Here is a 21,377-nt window from a genome sequence, read left to right as displayed (position 1 = left end):
TCCAAGTTATCCGGCTCTTGGGAGGGACGGCGGACGACCCACCCCTGGGGGTGGATTATGAATGTGATGAGTTCATCAGCCCATTCTGAACCAACACAAACATTCCAATGCGATATACAGGGCGTTCATAATTAAAAGACCCTATTTTAAAGTAGCCAACAGGCGAAACTAGTCATCAGAACATTGTGAAATTTTGTGGATGCGAAAGAAAAAATTAGTTGCACATGTCGCCACCAGATGGCGTTTTATTTAGAATTGATACATTTAGGCAAATGTTTATAATTTTAACAATTGTTTGGAATTGTTACTGCAACAAAACATGTTCCACAACTGACCGAAGCGTGTGCGGGACAAATCACGTGGGGTTAAATGTTGCCTTTAAGGTCAGGTCAATCGCGACAATCCAAGTTCTTGGATTGTCGCGACTTACCAGACGTTTCAAATGCTCCCAAAGATAAAAATCACATGAATCAAAGTCCGGTGATCGGGGGGGGGGGGCATAGATTAGGGAAGTGCCGGCTGATGACACGTTCTTCTGTATAAAATGTGTTTTAAGAATTCTTAACACACACTGCGATGTGTGAAGAAGGGTTTCTGGTTACTGATTTCGCCTGTATAGGCCACTTTAAAATAGGGTCTTTTAATTATGGATGCCCTGATCCAGGGCAACTGATTGTGTAAGTTCGTAGGATCGTCTCATATTTCACAAGGTGAGCCAATTTTTTCTCCATGTTATCTGAAGAATGTCCGTCTTGCATAAAGATTGTATCTGCAAGGCAGTGACGTGCTTGCAGAGCCGGAACAATTTCGTTCTCTAACAGCAATGCATATCGATTCCCGGTGATCGAATATGTCACTGGACCTGCAGAACGTCTCCTCCTAGGAGGAGGCAAATCGAAACCTTTTCGAACCCTCTTCCAAGTCCGATATTTCCTTCCGTAGAGCAGTTACTGCGGAATTGCTGTTTTGGTAGAACAATTTGACCAAGAAAGAGCGATCTCGTAAACTCACCGTCATTGTGACTAGCAAACGCATTGAGAAACAAGATCTCCGCGAATGTTTCTAGGTTTTATAACAGCTGCTGCGTGACATCACATAAATTTACATGTTTACTAAAGATATTTAAAATGAAATGTCCTCTGGTGGCGACATGTGCAACTAATTTTTTCCCTCTGAAACAAATTCCCATCACTTCATGAAGTCCTCCACAAAATTTCACAATTTTCTGATGACTGGTTTCACCTGTAGGGCACTTTAAAATAGGGTCTTTTAATTATGGACATCATTGTGTAAGTTCGTAGAAACGTCTCCTATTTCACGAGGTGAGCCAATTTTTTCCCATGTTATAACAAGCATGGCTCCCACAACCTGGAGCAGGGCCTTCTGTTGCGGGCCCTACGATCACACTTTTCACAGGCACTTTTATAGTTAATCTATACTGTGAAAAGGCAAAAAATGACGAGATTGTACAGTCCCATAGTATTTGCAGTCCCCTATTTGGACAGACCAATTTTTCCTATACTACTCTTCCCGTATATGAGAAGAGAGATCCCCCCATTCTAGAAAATCCACACCTGAATGAGTAGAGTTTGAATCACCCTGGTTAATTACCTGGTCGTATATGCATCTGCGGCACACCATCCATCAGGTATCCCATAGAAGACTCCGGGCTGTAAGACGCTCCTGGTGGACCGATACTGCCACCTATAGGACAAAAATAATCGATTACAAAAAGAAAAATCGACTTCAAAACCACGGATCAATCAATATCAGTCACCCGGAAATGTGATCGGTACCTACCTGCTCTGTTCGACTGATCAATCATCGGCTGTACAATTCTACGCCTGGCATTGATGAACCTGTAGGGGACACAAAAGCAAAGAACTTTTCATTACGTGAAGGATCCAGACATTGATAAGAGCTCAACTGACTCCAAATGCTGCTACAAAAGAAAAAAAAAAAAAACGAGAATCCTCGAGAATAAATGCATATTCTCTGGAAGTCATTCCAGAGATATCCACTCCAACTCGCGAAGAATATACTAGCACATATCCCACCACCATCTCAATTTCCATATTAAAATCACGAAACACCAGCAGGATACTCTCGAAGGCAGTGGCGTAGGAGAGCGAGAGAGAGAGAGATAAGGAAGAGATAAGTTCCCTTTTCTTATCCCCCCTGCAAGAGAGAGAAAAAAAAACCGGGTGAATTGGAATATAACGCCATTCGGGTGATTGTCTCTAGAACAGCCAAAAGCCACTGAGGGTTGAAGCAAAAAAAAAAAAAAAAAGAATAATAATAAAGGAGCCAAACGTTTGGGGTTGGATCCACCGCGAGGCTCCAAAAGTGGCAGCAGCAGAAATTTCTGCAGAAGTTGGAGACGGGAAGAGAGTGAGAGAGAGAGAGAAGTGTGATTGTGATTTACTGACGTCGGGCGAAAAGGAAATCCCTGATCGTAAATCAAGCGATGGGAAGCTCTCCCTCTTTGGCTCCTATAAACCAGAAAGGGAGCACAGGGTGGTTGGTATCAGGAGCAGTGGCGGCGGTGATGTTGGATCCTTCTCTGCCTGAACCGAGGCAAAAGTCAGGAGACGAATGACTTTGGATGAACGTGGAACGAGGAGTATAGTACCTACTCCACTCCCTGCTCCTGCGCAAGAACTCCTACTCCCTCCCCCCCCCCTTTTCGCCAATCTCCCCCCCCCCTCCGTCCTGGAATATCTTTTCTCCAGGATGTGGAGCTCTCTCTAGCTCCTGAGCTTGACAAATGAGGGCAACAGGCTCCCGGAAAGTTTGTCTCTAAGAATGAGGGTCTGCCGCGTCTTGGCGATCGATCGTCATGAGAAGTCGGCGCAGGAGCGCCAAGTTCCTTTCGAAGACATCCTTACCGAAAGGACTTTCTCGACGATTTCGAGGGTGTACTTACCCCTTGAGCAAAATTTATGGATAAATTTCATAATTAATAAGGATAAATTATGGATAATTTCCATATGGATAAATTTCAAAATTATGAAATTATTCAAAATTCCAGACTGTGGGAGGGCGAGGTGTGATGGCTTCGTTGGACCTGCTGTACGGTATGTTGGCAGGAGAGTCTTGATCTACGCGGATGAAGGGCGATCTGGTGCTAGATGGATGAGGAGGAGTCGCTTTGAATGCCATTGATACCCAGGACCATCTCAATGACTCGGCATATCCGAACACGAACCCTCGTGCACAGGCCTCGTAATAATTAGTTTGGTACGAAGACTTTTCGAAAGTGGGCAGGTACATCTAGCTAGGTAGGGCGCCCCCCCCCCCCTCCCGGAGCATTACTACGTCGTTAGGCCGGCGCTGTTAAAATGATTCTGTTGATATCCGTACTCGTTCAACCACGTGATGGCAGGTACATACAACTAGGTAGGGCCTACGGAATATCACTTTGCTTGGGAGGGGGGGGGGGAAAGAGACAATGGTGTTGTTAAGACGGCTTTGCTGATGCCTGCCTTAAAGTGAGGCAGCAGGCACCTCCAACTAGGTAAGAACCATGGCCTCCTCACACAGGTGGGCTAACAGGGCCCCCGGCCGGGACTATTCTTAGAATATTTGTAATTTTAACTCTGTAGAAGAGGTTCGCAAAAGATCCTAGCCTGGGAACCCTGATGCAGTATCTGGGGGGTTATACATGTAAGCGAAGCGTCTCAGAATTTACACAAAGTGAGAAATAGGTTTGTTAACAATGGGAATACATCGAGAATATTTTGAAGGAGTTTTGGAGAAAAAATACAGTATATCTTTGAATGTGATAGGACCAAAGTATCGAAAAATACAGGTATATACAGTTTAAAATAAGGGCTGGCAAAAGAAATGTACGCTTGCAAAAATTGGCTATGCATGAAAGTACCTAGATCCCCATCATCGTCCCCTAGGTGCCCTCTGTGGTTTCGGTCGCAAACACTACGTTTTACGATTCGGTAGCAGACATCATGGTCGCAAATGAGACGACACGAATTTAATGACTATGAGAAGAGTACACATGCTAGTCCGTTGCATTTCATGGTAGGGACCACAGAACATCACTTTGCCAGGAAGCTCATGTGCGTTTAAGACGGACTCGCTAGTACCTGTGCTCGTTTAACTCCGGTGTTGCAGGTACATCCAGCTAGATGGCCACCGCCCCTACCAGAACGTCAATTTGCCTTGTTGCAAAGGCACCTCTAGAAAATCCAATTACCCATAGTGTTGTTAAGACATCCCTGCTGCTGTCTGTACTCGTTTAACCCCGAAGTAACTGTGTTCAGTGCTAGGTGAACGGACGCGGATAGCATCCTATAACCTATACAAGTCTAGTGATTATCTATAGTCTGGAATAGCGGTTCTCAACCATTTTGCGGTCCACGGACCCCTTGAGCCATTAAAATGAAGAACACTGACTCATTTTTGGAATAATATGCAGAATGTTACATTAAATTGAACAGTTAATTATCTATTGAACCAAGTAAAAAGACCCCCCCCCCCCACGAAATCTTTCCAAGGATCCTTGAAGGGTCCGTGGACTCTTCAGTGCAAGCAAAAGAAAATATGCCAGACCAAGCCTAACTGCCGATATACGTAGGTTTTTCGGAACGCAGACCTTGTATTGGGGCCCAGTGGCTTTCCCCTTTTAGGTTTGGACATTAATTGGTAGGACGTGCATGCTGAACCATAAACTAGATGATGTGATGATCACACAACAAAGTGACCAAATCTGGAAAATTTGTCGCCTAATAGGAAAATGTTCGCCAAACTTGAAGAGGGAGAACTCGTACAGGGTTACACGGCAACCGTTAATAGCAAAGAGGGGGGTTTTCAAACGGAGCAGAAAGGGTTTTCTGGCTTTTTGGCGATGATCAACTTAATGAAACGGAAGGATGGCCGAGCGACTAACCGCCGCCAATAGCATGACTATTTGTAGAAGAGAATCACTCCCCCACCCCCACGACTACCCATTTGCAAAGGAGAAAGGAGTCCTTCCCCCCCCCCCTCTAATACCTTATACGCCACTGCCAACCGAAAGCCATTTGTTAAGGAACGAGGGGAAAGAGCCAGGATTAGGAGTTGATATCCAGAACAGCGTGCGTTGTTTTTGAGAGAAGGGTAGAAAAAGGGGGTTGCGGAGGGGGGCGACGTTAATTTAGGATGTATATCACGGGAAAGAGGGCGCCTCAAATTTACAACACTGTTATCAAGGGACGTACAAGGTTTTGCTGTGCATTTATGCGACGAACGCTTATCTCTGGAAGGTAGGGGAGGAATGGAATCCTTTTCTCTCCCCCCCCCCCCGTTCTGTGCTCGAACAGTAGATACGGATCGGAATCATCCATTCATTGTCGAGTATACGAGCGACTCCGACGATGGAATACATTCGATAGAGAGAGAGAGCACCCTCTGCGCGGTGCCCAATCACGCCCCTTCCACTGTCTGCCCAGACCCTATTTCTTGTGTAATTTTCCCCAACACTTCATTTTCATAATCCAAACTCTTCGTGCACCGAAATGATCTCTGAAAGAAAAGTTGTCCGTGGCAGACGCAGTTACATGATTATGCCTACATCACAAGGATTTCGGTCGTCAACGGCATGCTCGGGGTGCCTTAATAACTCCCGTAGGGGATCACGATTCAGTATTATTGTTAGCCCTTCCCCCCCCCCTCCTCCCTTAGGGTTTCTTTGCTGTAGATACAAATTAAGATCATGTCACTCGCAAGTATTCTATCATGCAAACGAAATTCAATGTGGTCCTAGGATGTCAAGCGAAGTAGCAGCGTCGAGAAACGTTCGTATGTTGAGAGCTACAAAGTCTGGACTTCCTTGGCCAGCACCATCTGTAGCAGGAGGCGTCTCCGCGAGAAGCTCGTGACGTCAATGAAGGTCATCTCAACTATAGATGTACTACAAAAAAGGGTAAAGATGGTTCATGCTTTGGCTTGCTTAGGTGGCTACAGGTGAGATAGCCTTCTTCAAGTGACGTCACGAGCTTAGTGCGGAGGCCTTCTGCTATAGGTGGTGTTGCTTTGGCACGCTTGGAAATATTCCAGATTGCTCGTGACACCCCGCGTCGAACTAAGAAGAGATTTCGTTTCGAAAACGACCTATTCTGGCGAGACTGGTACGTTCGCCCCCCCCCCCGGCACCCTCCGTCCCTGGTATATTTCACCCCGACATTTCGCCTGCCCTGACCGTATGCGTGACCAGCCGAGTGATTGTATTAATGACCAAGTAGGTGATCGAATGAACGACAAAGTGAATACCTAGTGAGTGACGGTATGAGTGATTGATCAAGCGGGTCACTCATATGATCATTTACTCGACCATAAAGTTACTCACAATCTCTTACTCATTCGGTCATTTCCTTGGTCATTCATATGCTGAGTCAATCGCACACTCACTCACCTGCTCATTCATATGGTCACTAACTCAACAATATAGTCACACACACTCACTCATACAGTCAATCGCACACTCACTTGGTCACTAACTCGGTTACTCATACGGTCAGGGCAGGCGAAATTTCCCAATCCCATATCCTTTCGTTTCGAGAATCCGTGCAGTAGACGTTGAAGGTTTGCCCGATGTCCTAGAGCTTTTTAGGCATCGAAAGACGCCAGGCTCTATCTATCCATCCATCACATAAGCCAGGAGTTCTCAAACTGAGCATCACGGTGGCCCGACAAAGCTTTTTCGAAGAGATTGTTTGTTATAAACTGCTCTGGGGAGCAGCGAATAAGCGTTGATCAGGGGTGAGGGGTGCTGCGGGTGAAAAAAGTTTGGGAACCCCTGACATAACAGCGAATATAGGCTCTTTGAACGGTAGGGGGGATAATAGATCATCTGAGCCTCATTGTATTGCGCCCTATTGTATCTGCCAATGATCCATGACAGTGGTTCCCAAACTTTTTACGTCACAGAGAAATTTGTTGGAGAAAATTTCATCACGCGGAGCACTAATAAAGCGTTATGATGAGGGAAAGAACAGAGAGGATGAATTCCTACGGCGGAAATGCCTCGCTCTCGTACGGAAAGAGCTTTAGGGAGTCAAAATTAAGAAATAAAATAAGACTTTATGCGAATTGTAGTAAAAAAATGCAAATTGGTTGAATTTGCAAATCCCAATTATTATACCGAAGAAGTTCACTCAAGCAATTTGAAGAAAATTTTCCAATACTTAGACAGTTGAAAATACGGGACCAGTGATCGCCCTTTCTTTCTTTCAAACCGAGCACAACTCAAGTCTATCGCCATCTCTGGGCGATTTATTACCTAGTGAGTTGTGCCGGAAGTGCAACTGTGTGTGCACTCATCAGTCTGAGTGCGTATGTAGTGTTGTGTTTGATTTTTTAGTGTCGCCATCTATATTTCAGAAGCCAAGTGAGTGAGTGATGTGTTGTTATTGAATTACATCTGTACTGTTTGTAGGTCTGTTGCTCTCTGTGGCGAGACTTTTTAAAAGAAAGATCCGCTCGCATTCGCACTTTGAAGTTGGGAACCATAGAAAACCAACTTCAGCCGAACACCACTGTGGCGACGGTGGGGTTCTAACCCGGGACCTCGCGATGCGAGTCCGTCACTATGACCACTCTACCGCCACAATGCCTGGACGTCATGGAGAATTGCCATTGAAGAACAGTATATCAGCGACTTTATAGTGTCGACAGCAATTACCAGTTCAATGGACAGGAGGCGCCACGATATACGTTCCCATTCGTCCGCCATGAAAATCGAAAAAAAACAAAAAACAAATTGTGACTTCCACATGAAGCTGGACCACAGTTACCAAACTTTTTGTTCCATCGCCCCCTTCCTCAGAAATTGTTTTCTCTCATCGCCCCCCGACTCAAGCGAACCCATAGGATTCTATGTTATACTCGTAGGTTCTGACACTGAGCTAGCTCTGTAAAACACTGAGCTAGACACTGAAAAACATTTTTGACACCGCTGCATCTTTTAGCACGATCGAAAGCCAATCCTTGGCCGATTTTTATAAATCCGGGAAAAAAAATGGGGGATTGGCCAAATAATGAGAGCGAGAAGCCAAAAAAAACCCTCATCAATCTCTTGGACATACACAATTTTATTTTTTCACGTTGGTAAATTCCCGTACGTGTGCCATCATCAATCGTAATCACTGGATGCCATTCGATGGGAGATTGTGGAGGGGGGGGGGGGCGAGGATTTTGACACGTGACTTAATGGCTGCCGCACAAAAGAAAGTGGATTAGCCAAACAGGATTAACTCTTCGCGGGGCAAGCAACTCACCGAACAAAATACGGCAGTTTGGTGACGTCATGGGAGCCGGGAATTTTTTCGCCCTGGTTCTCTCACGTATTTTGGGAGCAACATAAATGGTCGACGAGAGGTGTTCGAAGGAAATTACTTCAAATATAACGCATTATTATATTAAATGGCTCACGGCTTTGCACCCTCTCAGGTGATTTGACTCGGGGGCGAAAAAAAAAACAACCAACCATATACCTAAACCAATGGTATTACATAATTGCATTAATATTTACACTTATGATTGGCATTTTATTCGGATTTTGAAGTTTTCCGATCAGTCACGTGATTATTATCACGCATGGACTCATCTTGCATGAACATTCGTCCCATTTCTTTTCTTCGCATTCAGGCACCCATTTCGTTTCTTCAGGCCTACACTCATGCATGCGTTTTCTTTTCATTCAAGCATCCATTTTCCTTGCACTCAGGCATCAATTTCATTTATTTTTGTTCAAAAACATCCATTTTTCGCATTTCAATGTCTACCATTTTTTTTCCTTGCATTTAGACCTCCGTTTCGTTTCTTTCCATTCAGTCATGTTTCTTCCCTTGCATTCAGACAATCCTTCCATTTCCTTGCATTCGGGTATAAATTTTGGCTTGCTTCCCCTTTTTTTGCATTTCAGTTTCACCCATTTATCTTACACCGCTGGGGATGTCCATTTCTTTCCCTTGCATTCAGGCAATCCTTTCATTTTTTTGCATTCAGTTATGCTTCTTCCCTTGCATTCAGTTATGCTTCTTCCCTTGCATTCAGGCAATCCTTTCATTTTCTTGCATTCAGTTATGCTTCTTCCGTTGCATTCAGTTATGTTTCTTCCGTTGCATTCAGTTATGCGTCTTCCGTTGCATTTCAGTCAGGTTTCTTCCCTTGCATTCAGACAATCCTTCCATTTCCTTGCATTCGGGTATAAATTTTGGCTTGCTTCCCCTTTTTTTGCATTTCAGTTTCACCCATTTATCTTACACCGCTGGATGTCCACTTCTTTCCCTTGCATTCAGGCAATCCTTTCATTTTCTTGCATTCAGTTATGCTTCTTCCCTTGCATTCAGGCAATCCTTTCATTTTCTTGCATTCAGTTATGCTTCTTCCCTTGCATTCAGGCAATCCTACCACTTCCTTACATTCAGGATTCAAGCATAATTTTTTCTTGCATTTATTCATTCGTTCCATTCCTCTGCAATCATGAATCCACTTCCCTTGCTATTGAGGCTTCTCAATTTTTACGCTTTCTCATTTCCCGTTTCTCATTTTTACGCTTCCGTCATCCATTCATCTTGCTCTGCTGGACAACCCTCCCAACCCTCTTTTCCTTAATTGTAAAGATTCCCTTCCATTTATTTTTTCTCGTATTAAAACATATCTTTTTCCTTGTTTTTGTTCACCTTTCCCTTGAATCTTCAGTCACCCATTCTCGCCGCCGTGGTGGTCGAGTGGTCATAGTGACGGACTAGCATTGCGAGGATCCGGGTTCGAGTCCCACCGGCGCCACAGTGGTGGTCGGCTGAAGCTGGTTTTCTGTGGTTTCCAACTTCAAGGCGCGAAAAAGTCTCGCCACAGAGAGCTACAGGCTTACAACGTAACAAATATTCAATCATTACACTTCATTCACAATTTGAAGAATAGATGGCACCACTGAAATATCAAGCACAACACTAGCAACACACTCAGACTGTTAGGTGCACTCACTTTGTTCCAGACTCTGCCACGAAGCTGGGCTGGAAGAGATCTCGGCAACGTGATAAGTCCGGTGGCAGAGCACCTGGCGTTCATGTCAGTCACCCATTCTTCTCTCACATATACAGTAGGCCCCGTTTAATTGGGTAACTGATAAAATCCTCTAGAGCCAAAATTTATCTCTATCAAAATTTAAAGTCTCCCGTTTAATACAATAATGCCAACAACTTCTCCCCGCTTAATCGAATATTACGATTCACACAATAACTGTAAATATATATTAACCGCTATGTACACAATATTTTTATTTGACAAAATATTCGGAAATTATAGCAATTTATGGCGTTTGTGCAATGTTTTGGAATAAGGCCGGGACTACATTATAAAAGTTTAATAAAAGTTTATTTATAAAACTTGAAAAAAATGCAACCAATAAGATAATGAATTACATTTGAGCGAATGTAATCAATATTGTTATTGGTTTTCTTTTCAAGTTTTGTAAAAGATCTTTCATCAAACTTTTATAATGTAATCCCGGCCTTGGAAAAATTATCGCAGAAAAGAGAGGATTTCGGTTTATGCAAGTTTTGGATGCAATAAAAAAAAACCAAAAAATCAAACTGAAATTGCGAAAGAGCATGAAATTTCTCAAGCTTAGCAGGTGTCAAGCATTAACAAATATTCTGATGATGTTGATTGAAGGAGATTGGCGAAAAAACGGAAGCTTTATCAGAAAACGCACGAGGAAAATCTGATATCGACGGTGTTTTTGTGCCAAAAGGGCCAAAAATTTATTAATCAACGGAATTTTTTCCAAAAATTATGGAAAATATTTCTGCTTCAAGAGGATGGTTCCACAGGTGATAGCAAAAGAACAATTTGATGTTTAAGGCATTGCAAAATATAGAAGGGATTATACAAATTATACTAATGTTGTAAAACGCTAATTGAATTGTTCCCGCATAATCGATTATCCCACTTAATCGGAAATTACCGTGCTGGAAGTGTGGGGCCGACTGTATCTTTTCTTTTTCCCAGATGCTTTACTAAGGTTCTCTCTCTACATAGGCACTACTTTAGTTTTAGGCGCTCTCTCTCTCTCTCTCTCTCTACCATTCGGTACTCAAATACAATTCTGTGGTAAGAAAAAGCACTGGGAAGGAGGATTTAGTTTTAAAGGTGCTCTGCGGCTGGTTTTGGTGTTCTATAATTTCTTTCTCATTTTTTTGTTTCTTGAATGTTGTATGTGAACAACATCAGAGCCGCCCTTCGTGAAAGGGGGGGGGGTGCGACAGGTGCGGTCGCACCGGGCCCCGCATTTAAGGTAACAACAGTAATATCTTTCATAAATTCTGGAATTTTATGCATTTTCATCTAGTCATTTTTTTCATAAATTCAGAATTTCTACATACATCTGGATTTTTTTTCTATAAATTCTGAATTTTCATCAATTCTAAAAGGGTATATTTCTTTCATTTACTCTAAATTGTCATCAATATTCTGGAATTTTTCCTTTTTTTTCTGAATTTTCATGGGTGTTGGAAGTATTTCTTGCATGTATTCTGAATTTTAATTTTCTGTACTTTCGATTGCCCCCCCCCCCCCCAGAAGGGAAACAAAATCGGGGCGAAGTTGCCCAGCGTCTGATAAGGGCGACTCTCCTCGGCATTGGTGTGGCTTTTCAATGGAATTTTCAATGGGATGGATAGGATGGACCATGAACTTTTAGTACACCGCCAATCGACTGCTTTTACAAGGGGACACCAGTATCGATTGGTGAGGGAAGGATATGGTGTCGCAAGGAATTTTTCTCTAATAGGGTTGTCAATAAATGGAATAGCTTACCCCCGGAGGTAGTAAATTGTAACACAATTGACACGTTTAAAAAGAAATACGATAAACATGTTGGGGTAAATCGGGAAGCTATCCATTCTTAGAATAAGACAACCATAAGTATTCTTTATGGGCATTGTATAATATTTTATCATGTGTATATATTGTTTGTAATTTGTGTTAATTGCATTTTTAATTGGGTTGCTGTATTTTTGAAACATATTACAACCATATTTTTATGGGCATCTTTTTATCAGCCACCTCGTTGGGCATTTTGCCTGTTGTGGCGTTGTATTTGTATTTGTATTTAAATCATAGTTTCCCAAACTTTTTGTCCCGTCGCCCCCCTTCTTCAGAGAAATTTTTCCTCTCATCGTCCTCAACTCAAGCGATCCCTTAGGATCCTATATCATACTCGTAGCTTCTATCGACCCCTCTCTATCACCCCCACCAGGAAGCAATATCGCCCACCTTGGGAAACACCGCTTCAAATCATCACGCGATTTACTTCTACAATTAATTCCCATTCGTCCTTTCCCGTCGTCAGACCGCGATAACGGTAAATAAATAAACTCACAAGTATCCAAATGCGCGTATTTACCATATCCATTGCCAAATTATAATTGCTCTTTTAACACGCATTTAAAAAATATATATATAATCGCGGAATTACAAATAACGGGGGAAACACATAATTTACGTAATTTTTTCCCCAAAAATATTTCCCCTCTTCTTAGAAAACTTTAATCGGAGTAAAGAAAGTAAAATATTCATTTAAAAAATATTTTCCATCTTTTCCTTAATGTCGGGAGTGGAAAAGTAAAAATGCGTTCCAGGTAGGAATAAACTGCAAAAACAAAAAAAAATTCTAAAAAAAATAATCGCAACGTTTTGGGATCAAACAACTAATGAGGAGTCAAATACGTAGAATCGGATTTCAAAAGACCTCGTCCAAAGCAAAAAAAATATATCCTATTCCCTTAAGAAAAATCAAGAAAAGAAACGAGTGAAGATGAAGCTTTTTCCTCTCTCTCTCTCTCCTGCGGCTTCGATATATACGGGATATATTCGGCAAGAAAAGGCAAAATAAAAAAAGGGACAGTCTCCGGGACACACAAAAAGACAAATCACCTGTCACGCGACTCCGTTCGTCGCCGAACAGCCAAACGCCAAAAATCACTTACGATAATAGCCGGAGGGACCGGAGCGTTTCCACCGGTCCCAACGGTACACTAGCAAGGTTCGAAAAAAAAAAAAAAAAAAAAGTGGGGAGCGCGAAAGAGAAAGAAGTGGGGAGAGAGAGAGAGAGAGACAGAGAGAACTGAGAGCCTCAGAACGCGTGCTCTTTTACGGGGCTCTGGGGACTCCGTTGAATCCATAGCCTTATTTTTCATAATTTGCAGTCGATGGCTGTAATCAGTAATTGTGAGGCATGTGGACGACGGACGAGAAGACTCCTGGTGAGAGAGAGAGAGAGAGTTTCCAAAGCACAAATATCGATTCACCATCCCGTGGTGGTGGTTTCACTCTCTCTCTCTCTCTCTCTGTATGTTCCTTTTCGGTGGCGTTATGGTAGGGCTGAGGAGGGGGAGCAGGGCTTTACCCCCAACACACGAACGAAGCTTTTCCTATCGGGCCTTCGAAGCGAGCACACACACACGTATATATATATAGAGAGAAAATTGGAATTGATGATCGGTGTCAAAGACACGAGCCCGATGCCCGTTACTCCCCCCCCCCCACGACTTCTTTCCCCCTCTCTCTATACCATTCGGTGCTCAAATATAGTTCCGTGGTAAGAAATAAGCACTGGGAAGGTGGATTTAGTATTAAAGGTGCTCTGCTGCTGCTGTTTCTCGTGTTCTTTATTTTCTCGGTGGATTTTTGTTTTCCGTTTCTTGGATGTTGTATGTAGGCGACGTTGGCGACTTTGAATCATGTTTCGAGCTGTCTTATATGTGCAATAAGTGGAACGAATGGATGCCGGAGTGGACAGATGTCCCCGATTTTTCGTTATTAAATTCACTGTCCCGAAAAAAAAGGCTTTCGGGAGTTTGTCCCGGTTTTTCTGTGCGCAATCAGAGATAGAATGAAATGGAATCATTTCGTAATACAGTCCGTCCCGCTTCGAGGTGCTAATGCAAGCCGATCTTTCCCCACTGAAAAGTCTCGGCGCAGAGAGCAACAGGCCTGCAACGGTGAAATCTTCAAATATTACGCTTCACTCATAGATGGCACCACTATAACAATCATTACACAGAAACGAGCTTCCCGTTAGGTTCACAACGCCGACACGCACATTTCCAACATGTACCAATTCGTTAGACGTTCCGCAGAGGAATATGGACGAGGTACATGTATGGTTTAGTGGTCCGTCCCGCTTAATTGGGTGACGGATCCTCTGCAACCAAAATTTCTCCCATAAAGATAATGTTAAGAATTCCCCGCTAAATCGAATACAGTAGACGGCACATATCAGACCAGGGAGTACCGGATTATTGAAATCGCCAGATTACTGGGAGTTAGTTGAAAAACCTCATTTGAATAACGCCTTTTATTAAAATCACGGATAATGTTATCATTCGGATATTGCTATGACATTTACAAAGTTGGACGCTGTGGTTGAATGGGAGTTTTTTCTTCTTGATAAATTATCGTTATCAGCCTTAAAGACTATGTAGGACAGCCATCTTCAACCCGTTGCCCGCGAGCACCAATAGTGCTAAATACTCAGTCAGATTTCGCTTTCGCGAGCACCAAGAGTGCTAAATAGTCAGATTTCGTTCTCGCGAGTACTTGTGTGATCAACTCTTCAATTAAATTCCCCGTAGAAATCGCATTCAAAAATTACAATTATGGAGAGATTTCAAGCATACGTACATAAAGCCGTAAGGCATACCCGCTCATGCCCCGCGGGTCTAATGTGGCCCGCGACTTAAATACGTATACGTAATAATGTTAAACGCAATTGATTCATAATTTCGTGAAAATGAACTAAGTGGTATTTTTGCAGATCATTCAAATGACATGCGGTGCAGTTCTACATCACTTGTGTGGCCCGCGGCACATTTACAGATTTTTTTGAGGTGACTGCAGCAGATTTACCGATCACTTAAGTGACCCGCAGCACATCCACAGATCACTTAAGCAGCCCACGAAACAGTTCCATATCACTTTAGCGGCCAGAGGCATATTCACAGATCACTTTAGCGGCCAGAGGCATATTCACAGATCACTTTAGCGGCCAGAGGCATATTCACAGATCACTTTAGCGGCCAGAGGCATATTCACAGATCACTTTAGCGGCCAGAGGCATATTCACAGATCACTTAAGTTACCCATGGCACAGTTGCAGATCACTAAAGTGACCTGCGGTGCTGTTCCAGATCACTCAAGTGGCCCGCAGCACGATTCCAGATCATTTAAGTGATCTGCTGCATATTTACAGATAACTAAATTGACCCGTCACGCTATTCCACATCAATCAAGTGGCCCGTGCACGCTTCCAGATCACAAAAGCGGCCCTCAACACGTTTTCAAACCAATGTGAAGTGACCCGCACTCTCCTAAAAGGTTAGGCACCCTTGCCGTAAGGGGGGGGGTGCTCTATGTTTGATGATAAGTACAGGCAATGCTCGCGACTCGAGGAAGGTTGAAGACCCCTGATGTAGGAGATCAAAAGGTGTGCCCTTTCGTTATCTGCAATCGTTATACTCGGTCCCCAATGCCATATGTGGGCAGTGGTAGCAGCTATAATCCATGTACGCATGAAGTTTCTTTTGGGATGGTCCACCTATATGGTGGAGACAAATGTAATTGTAAGAACGAAAGCACCCTTCCTTCAGTTCTGGTTCAGTTTCTTTCAGTTTCACAGCTACTCGGATGAAAGGCTTTCTCAAGGGGATCTATGGAACGCATCGAGCTTATATTACTGGAGGGAGTATGACGTCAGAGGTTTTTGCCTTGGCAGTGCCGAGAACGATTCATCATTCGTCGCAACATCAATTCGTCGGAAGATCACGTGACTCGGTGGAAATACACACAATCCCCCGTTATTTTCCTATGGCATAAATAGGAGTTTAAAACAATAAATGAAAGAAATAATATCAGCATCGATGAGATAATTCCAAAATTAATGAAAGAGATAACTTCAGCATTAATGAAAGATTATTCCAAAATTAATGGAAGAGATAATTTCAGCATTGATAAAAGATAGTTCCGGAGAATTAATGAAAGATAATTCCAGCATATATGAAAGATAATCCCAAAATAAATGAAAGTGATAATTCCAGAATTAATAAAGGATAATAATTCTCTGCAGAGCCAATATAGAGGGCGCTAACATTTTCAATTAAAGTAAAAATCTCGAAAAATCTGCACAAATGCCATATTTTCATGAGATACCTTGAAATTAGAAAATCGGATAGTCATTTATAGTGCACGTGGTCATTTTGCTACTTATGAACAGTCATATTATAAGATCATCAAGACTTTTTTCCTGAATGTCCCGACTTGGGTATTTTCAACCAGTTGCTCGCAGTATGCTCACTCACTTAAGTGTGCTCACTGAAGCAGACTTGAATTAATCGCTCGCGTCATGATTGGATAGCCAATCAACCCCTTGGTAAATTATTGGAGTATTCACGATTATTTCTGGTGTGTAAGAGTATTTTCTTGAGAGATATTTGAATATTTAGTTTTTTGGTTGTTTCTCTCTCTCTCTTGAGAATCCTTGAATGATCTTGTGGAAGATTTTGGGGAAATTCACCGTTGATTCTGACGGAGTCTCCAGAAAAGCTGTTTGATATTCACCGACACCTTAAAATATTCATTGCTCTGTTCGAAACCAAATCTCGGAAAATCTTTATTTACTCGAATATTACGCTTCGAGAAATCCCTGGATCATCGCGAGTCCTCTGTAATCATGCTCCTAACCAATAACTCCTCTGCAAAATTTCCGAAATATTTCGAAAATATCCCCACAAAATTTTCGAAATATTTTGACCCTTTTTCCCCCCACCCCCAACAAAAACTTTTGGAATACTGTATTTTGAAAATCCTCCACAAAAAATTCGCGCGAAATATTTTAAAATCTCTCACGGAATTTCCGAAATGTTTTCGACATCCCCACAAAATTTTCAAACTTTCTTGAAAATGCCCCTCCACGAACAAAATTCTCCAAATATTTCGAAAATTCCTCAACCAAAAAAAAAATTCTCGAAACATTTCAAATACCGCCCTCCACAAACTTTATGAAATATTTTAAGTAACCCCCCATAGAATTCATGAATTTTTTGAACCCCCCCCCCCCTCCACAAAATTCTTTACATGTTTGAGAAAATACAAAATTCCCGAAATACTTCAAATATCCCCCCAAAATTTGGAATTCCCCCAAAAAATTCCCGAAATATTTCAAATAACGCCCCCCCCTAAATTTCTCGAAATATTTTAAATACGCACCCTACTCCCAGAATTCATGAAACATTATAAACCCCCCCCCCCCACAAAATACTCCAAACACTATAAATATCTTCACAAAAAATTCCTATTTTCGGAATCCCCCTCCACAAAATTTCCGAAATAATTCAAACCACCCCCTCCCAAAAATGCTTTTAAAAGTATTTTAAATGCCTTCCCCTCACGAAATTCCCGAAATGTTTCGACACTCCCCCACACAAAATTCAAATTTCAACCGAAATATTTTGAAAATCTCCCCCAAAATTTTGGATATCAGTATTTTATAAATCCCCACAAAATTCACAAAATATTTTGAAAAATCTCTCTCCACAAAAATTCCCGAAACATTTTGAAAATCCACCCACAAACTTCTTGAAATATTTTGAATATTCCTCAGAAAATTCTTGAAAAATATCTTAAAATCTCTCACACATAATCCCCGAAACATTTGAAAAAAAAATCCCCTCTGGAATTCCCGAAATATTCCAGACAATCCCCGACAAAATTCTCGTAATTTTCAAAATCTCTCACAAAATTTCCCAAAAATCGGAACATGTTTTACACACACATCGAATCTTCGCCCAAATCCTTGAATTCATGGATTTTCACAAAACCCATGAAAATATTTCGTGAGTTCTCAAGGAACTTCGAAACTCTATTCCATGAACAAACACTTCCGTGAAGCCCCTGAAATATTCATGGAATGTGAAGAGCAACTAAAAGTTAGATTAATGTGTTAGTGAAACTAAAATATTTAAAGAATTTCTCGAGGATAAAAAAAAGTTTGCCATTCTTGAAATTCAGCGAAGCTCCAGTCGTTACAATTTCATGAGATTTCGCGGATCGTTTTAACGAGACCTCACGTAATTCCACGGGTGTTAAATGATGTTAAAGTTTAAACTTCCCCCGATCACTTTCACGATAGTTAATGGTTACGTCAATGGACGTGCAATCGATATCAACGCCAATTTCGGAAGCGATCTCTCACTCACTCATGCGTCGGTGCAAGGTAACAAGGAAAAACTGACACATGAATTAGGGGAGCATATAAGTGAATAGCATTATCATGCTATATCTTTGACAGGGAGTGCAGAAAATCGCCTTATAACTGAGAAAGGACAAGTGAGAGGGTGTATAAGTGTCACTTTAATGCACTAAATATGGCGGTTCCAAACATGTACTCTGCGTACAGCCGGGGGATACGTGTGGATACTTATTCAAAACGTTCATCAATGGAAAAAAAGAAAAAGAACGAGTCGAGTAACTAAAAATTGCAAAGCATCCATTAGTATACAAGAGATCAAGGCAAGCCTTTTTGCGATATGTAAAGACTTTTATGCATTTCTAGTGATATGCGAGCCTTTTATGCATTTCTAGTGATATGTGAGCCTTTTATGCATTTCTAGTGATATGTGAGCCTTTTATCTATTTTTAGTGATATGCAAACATTTTTGGCTAGGCTATTCTAATGATATGCAAATCTTTTGATTTCTATCAATATACAAATCTTTTGATTTCTATCAATATACAAATCTTTTGATTTCTATCAATATACAAATCTTTTGATTTCTATCAATATACAAATCTTTTGATTTCTATCAATATACAAATCTTTTGATTTCTATCAATATACAAATCTTTTGATTTCTATCAATATACAAATCTTTTGATTTCTATCAATATACAAATCTTTTGATTTCTATCAATATACAAATCTTTTGATTTCTATCAATATACAAATCTTTTGATTTCTATCAATATACAAATCTTTTAGTTACGCATTTCTATCAATATGCAAACCTTGTGTGTGTGTGTGTGTGTTTTGCTACGTATTTCTGGCGAGATGCGAACCTTTTACGCCCCTCATTTCCAGCGATACGTAAACTTTTACGCATTCTGGCGATATGGAAACTTTTTACGCATCTCTAGCGATATGCAAGCCTTTTGCTACGCGTTTCTAGTGATATGTGAGTTTTTTCGGCTACAATCCTAGCGATAAGCAAGACTTTCACGCCGCGCATTTCTATTGATATGCAAGTTTTGCAGACCACGAGTTTCTAGCTACACGCAAGCCTTTCGGCTACGCAATTCCGGCGATACGCAAGCCTTTTACGCTGGCGATACGCAAGCGTTTCGACTACGCTTTTCTAGTGATACGTAAGCCTTTATTATATGCATTTTTCTGGCGTAAGTAAAATTTTTTATAAACTTCTAAAATGAGGGGGAAAATACCAGAGTTCAAGAGAAAGATTTATGGGCAGTTCCAAGATCCAGGTGGCGCTGCAATCTCCACGACACAAGAATGATACCCGCAATATCTGCGGGAGTGTGTACTTACCATAAACAATATTCAAATTACTATTCTCTGTCGAGGTTTTTTCTGTTTTTTGTTTTTTCGGTCCAGACAATATAACACGAACAAGAAAAATAGGAGAAAATCCGTACAAACAAACAAATAATAAAAAAAAAAAATCTAAAAACAAGAAAGCCGCATAAAATAGGAGAGATAGAAAAGCCTTGATAAAGCCCATGTGTACATATATATATGGACAGCATAGGAGAAGAACAAGGCTTTTCCATTGTCATATATCTTTTCTCTTTTACTCTTTTTTTTGCCATTGCCGTTGTTAGTACGCAGGAGTAAGGGAGATAGGCAAGGGCTTTCGATGGTGGTGGTGTGACATCAATGCAATTTTAAGAGACTTTCCTCTCTCTTTTTCCCGCGCACCCTCTCTCTCTTCTCGAGCTCTTTTGGACGTAAGCTCCGGGACAATTAGTCTTCATTTTGTTGTACGTCACTGGGTTCCTTGGGAAAATGGTAGCAGTAGTAGTGGAAAGGCGCCCTGGTAAGGAAAGGGGGCGGGGGGCGGCTGCTTTGGCAAGTGGCGCGGGGAAAATGAAAATAAATTACCCTGCGTGAAGGCGCCCCCTTTTGCAGGCTTTTCCTACCGCTCCCGCTTTTCCTTTGGAAATTTATAGATCAAACTGGGCACAGGCAAAGAAACATCTAAAGCTTTAGGAAATGGAGGCTGCGCGCGTGTGTGTGTGTGTTCCGTCTTCTTATTCTTATAAACATTCTGTTTCCTTATCGGCAGCGAAATGTTTGCTCCAAGATAAAGGATTTTAAGAAAAAAAAGGCGGAGCCAATCCATCTAAATTCTTTTTAAGATATTTTTGGTGGTTTTCTTTTTTTTTTTTAATCATTTATACATGGAAATAAGATGGCGCTGTTTCCCTTGTGTAATCGTTACGATGATGGCGGAGAAATAAAACTTGAAAATGTTTTTTAAAGATCTCACCCGTTCGATCTGGAGGGTGGTATCGATTCTGTGAAGTCACGAGATGGCATCGGTTTCCTGATGAGATACTGATTTTTGATTCATCGGTGCGTAATCAATGGCTTGTGAAACGGGAATAGATGTGGAAGTCATATTAAGATGGGTGATTGAAACATGATTGGCGTGTACTGGATATTTACTAGTTTCCCATTGTTGTATATGATTGCTAAATTGACCGAGACTGGTTCGACATGAAATTTTTATTTATTGTTTGTTCCCTAGACTTGTTATACCTTTATATGGTAAGGCATGACTGCAGTTCTTGGAAGATGACATGCTTGAACGTGTCTTTCGAAATCGTACCTCAGTTTTCTTCTGATTCCATTCGGCTGAAAGGGCGTTTTAATAAGTCTGCGAGGCCCGAACATTACTTGCTCCAATTTGAAAAATACTTTTTGACTGTGGCGGGGGCGTTGGACATTCAGAAAGACACGCATAATTAGAGAAACGATGAGAATAATAAAGCAAAAATACCGGAGCATGCTCAGCAAAAAAGTCGGGATAATTCTCGATTCGTGAAATAATTTAAAAAATGAAAAAAAAATTTTTAAAAATAATGAAAAAAACAATTTTAAAAATGAAAAAAAAAAATTTTTTAAATGAAAAAAAAAAAAACAATTTTAAAAATAATGAAAAAAAAACAATTTTAAAAATAATGAAAAAAAAAAACAATTTTAAAAACAATGAAAACAAAACAATTTTAAAAATAATGAAAAAAAAACAATTTTAAAAATAATGAAAAAAAAAACAATTTTAAAAATAATGAAAAAAAAAACA

General features: G+C 41.2%; 1 protein-coding gene across 4 annotated transcripts in view; it reads right to left on the bottom strand.

The window, feature by feature from the left end:
• The window catches only part of hth (Meis homeobox homothorax), a 130,179-nt gene that overhangs the window by 4,306 nt on the left and 104,496 nt on the right, over positions 1–21,377 (bottom strand). For all 4 annotated transcript variants that reach the window (XM_089235132.1, XM_089235131.1, XM_089235133.1 and 1 more), the window contains exons 9-10: positions 1,801–1,859; positions 1,612–1,704 (exon numbers count right to left, since the gene is read on the bottom strand). In XM_089235132.1, coding sequence (XP_089091258.1) covers positions 1,612–1,704; positions 1,801–1,859 — 152 coding nt within the window. The remainder of the gene's footprint in view (positions 1–1,611; positions 1,705–1,800; positions 1,860–21,377) is intronic.

Source organism: Pholcus phalangioides, unplaced genomic scaffold (assembly GCF_987345545.1).
Source record: "Pholcus phalangioides strain wild (caught in Gottingen) unplaced genomic scaffold, Ppha-v1.0 ptg000008l_1, whole genome shotgun sequence".
NCBI lineage: Eukaryota > Metazoa > Arthropoda > Arachnida > Araneae > Pholcidae > Pholcus > Pholcus phalangioides.
This window is presented reverse-complemented; position numbering and strand designations above follow the sequence as displayed.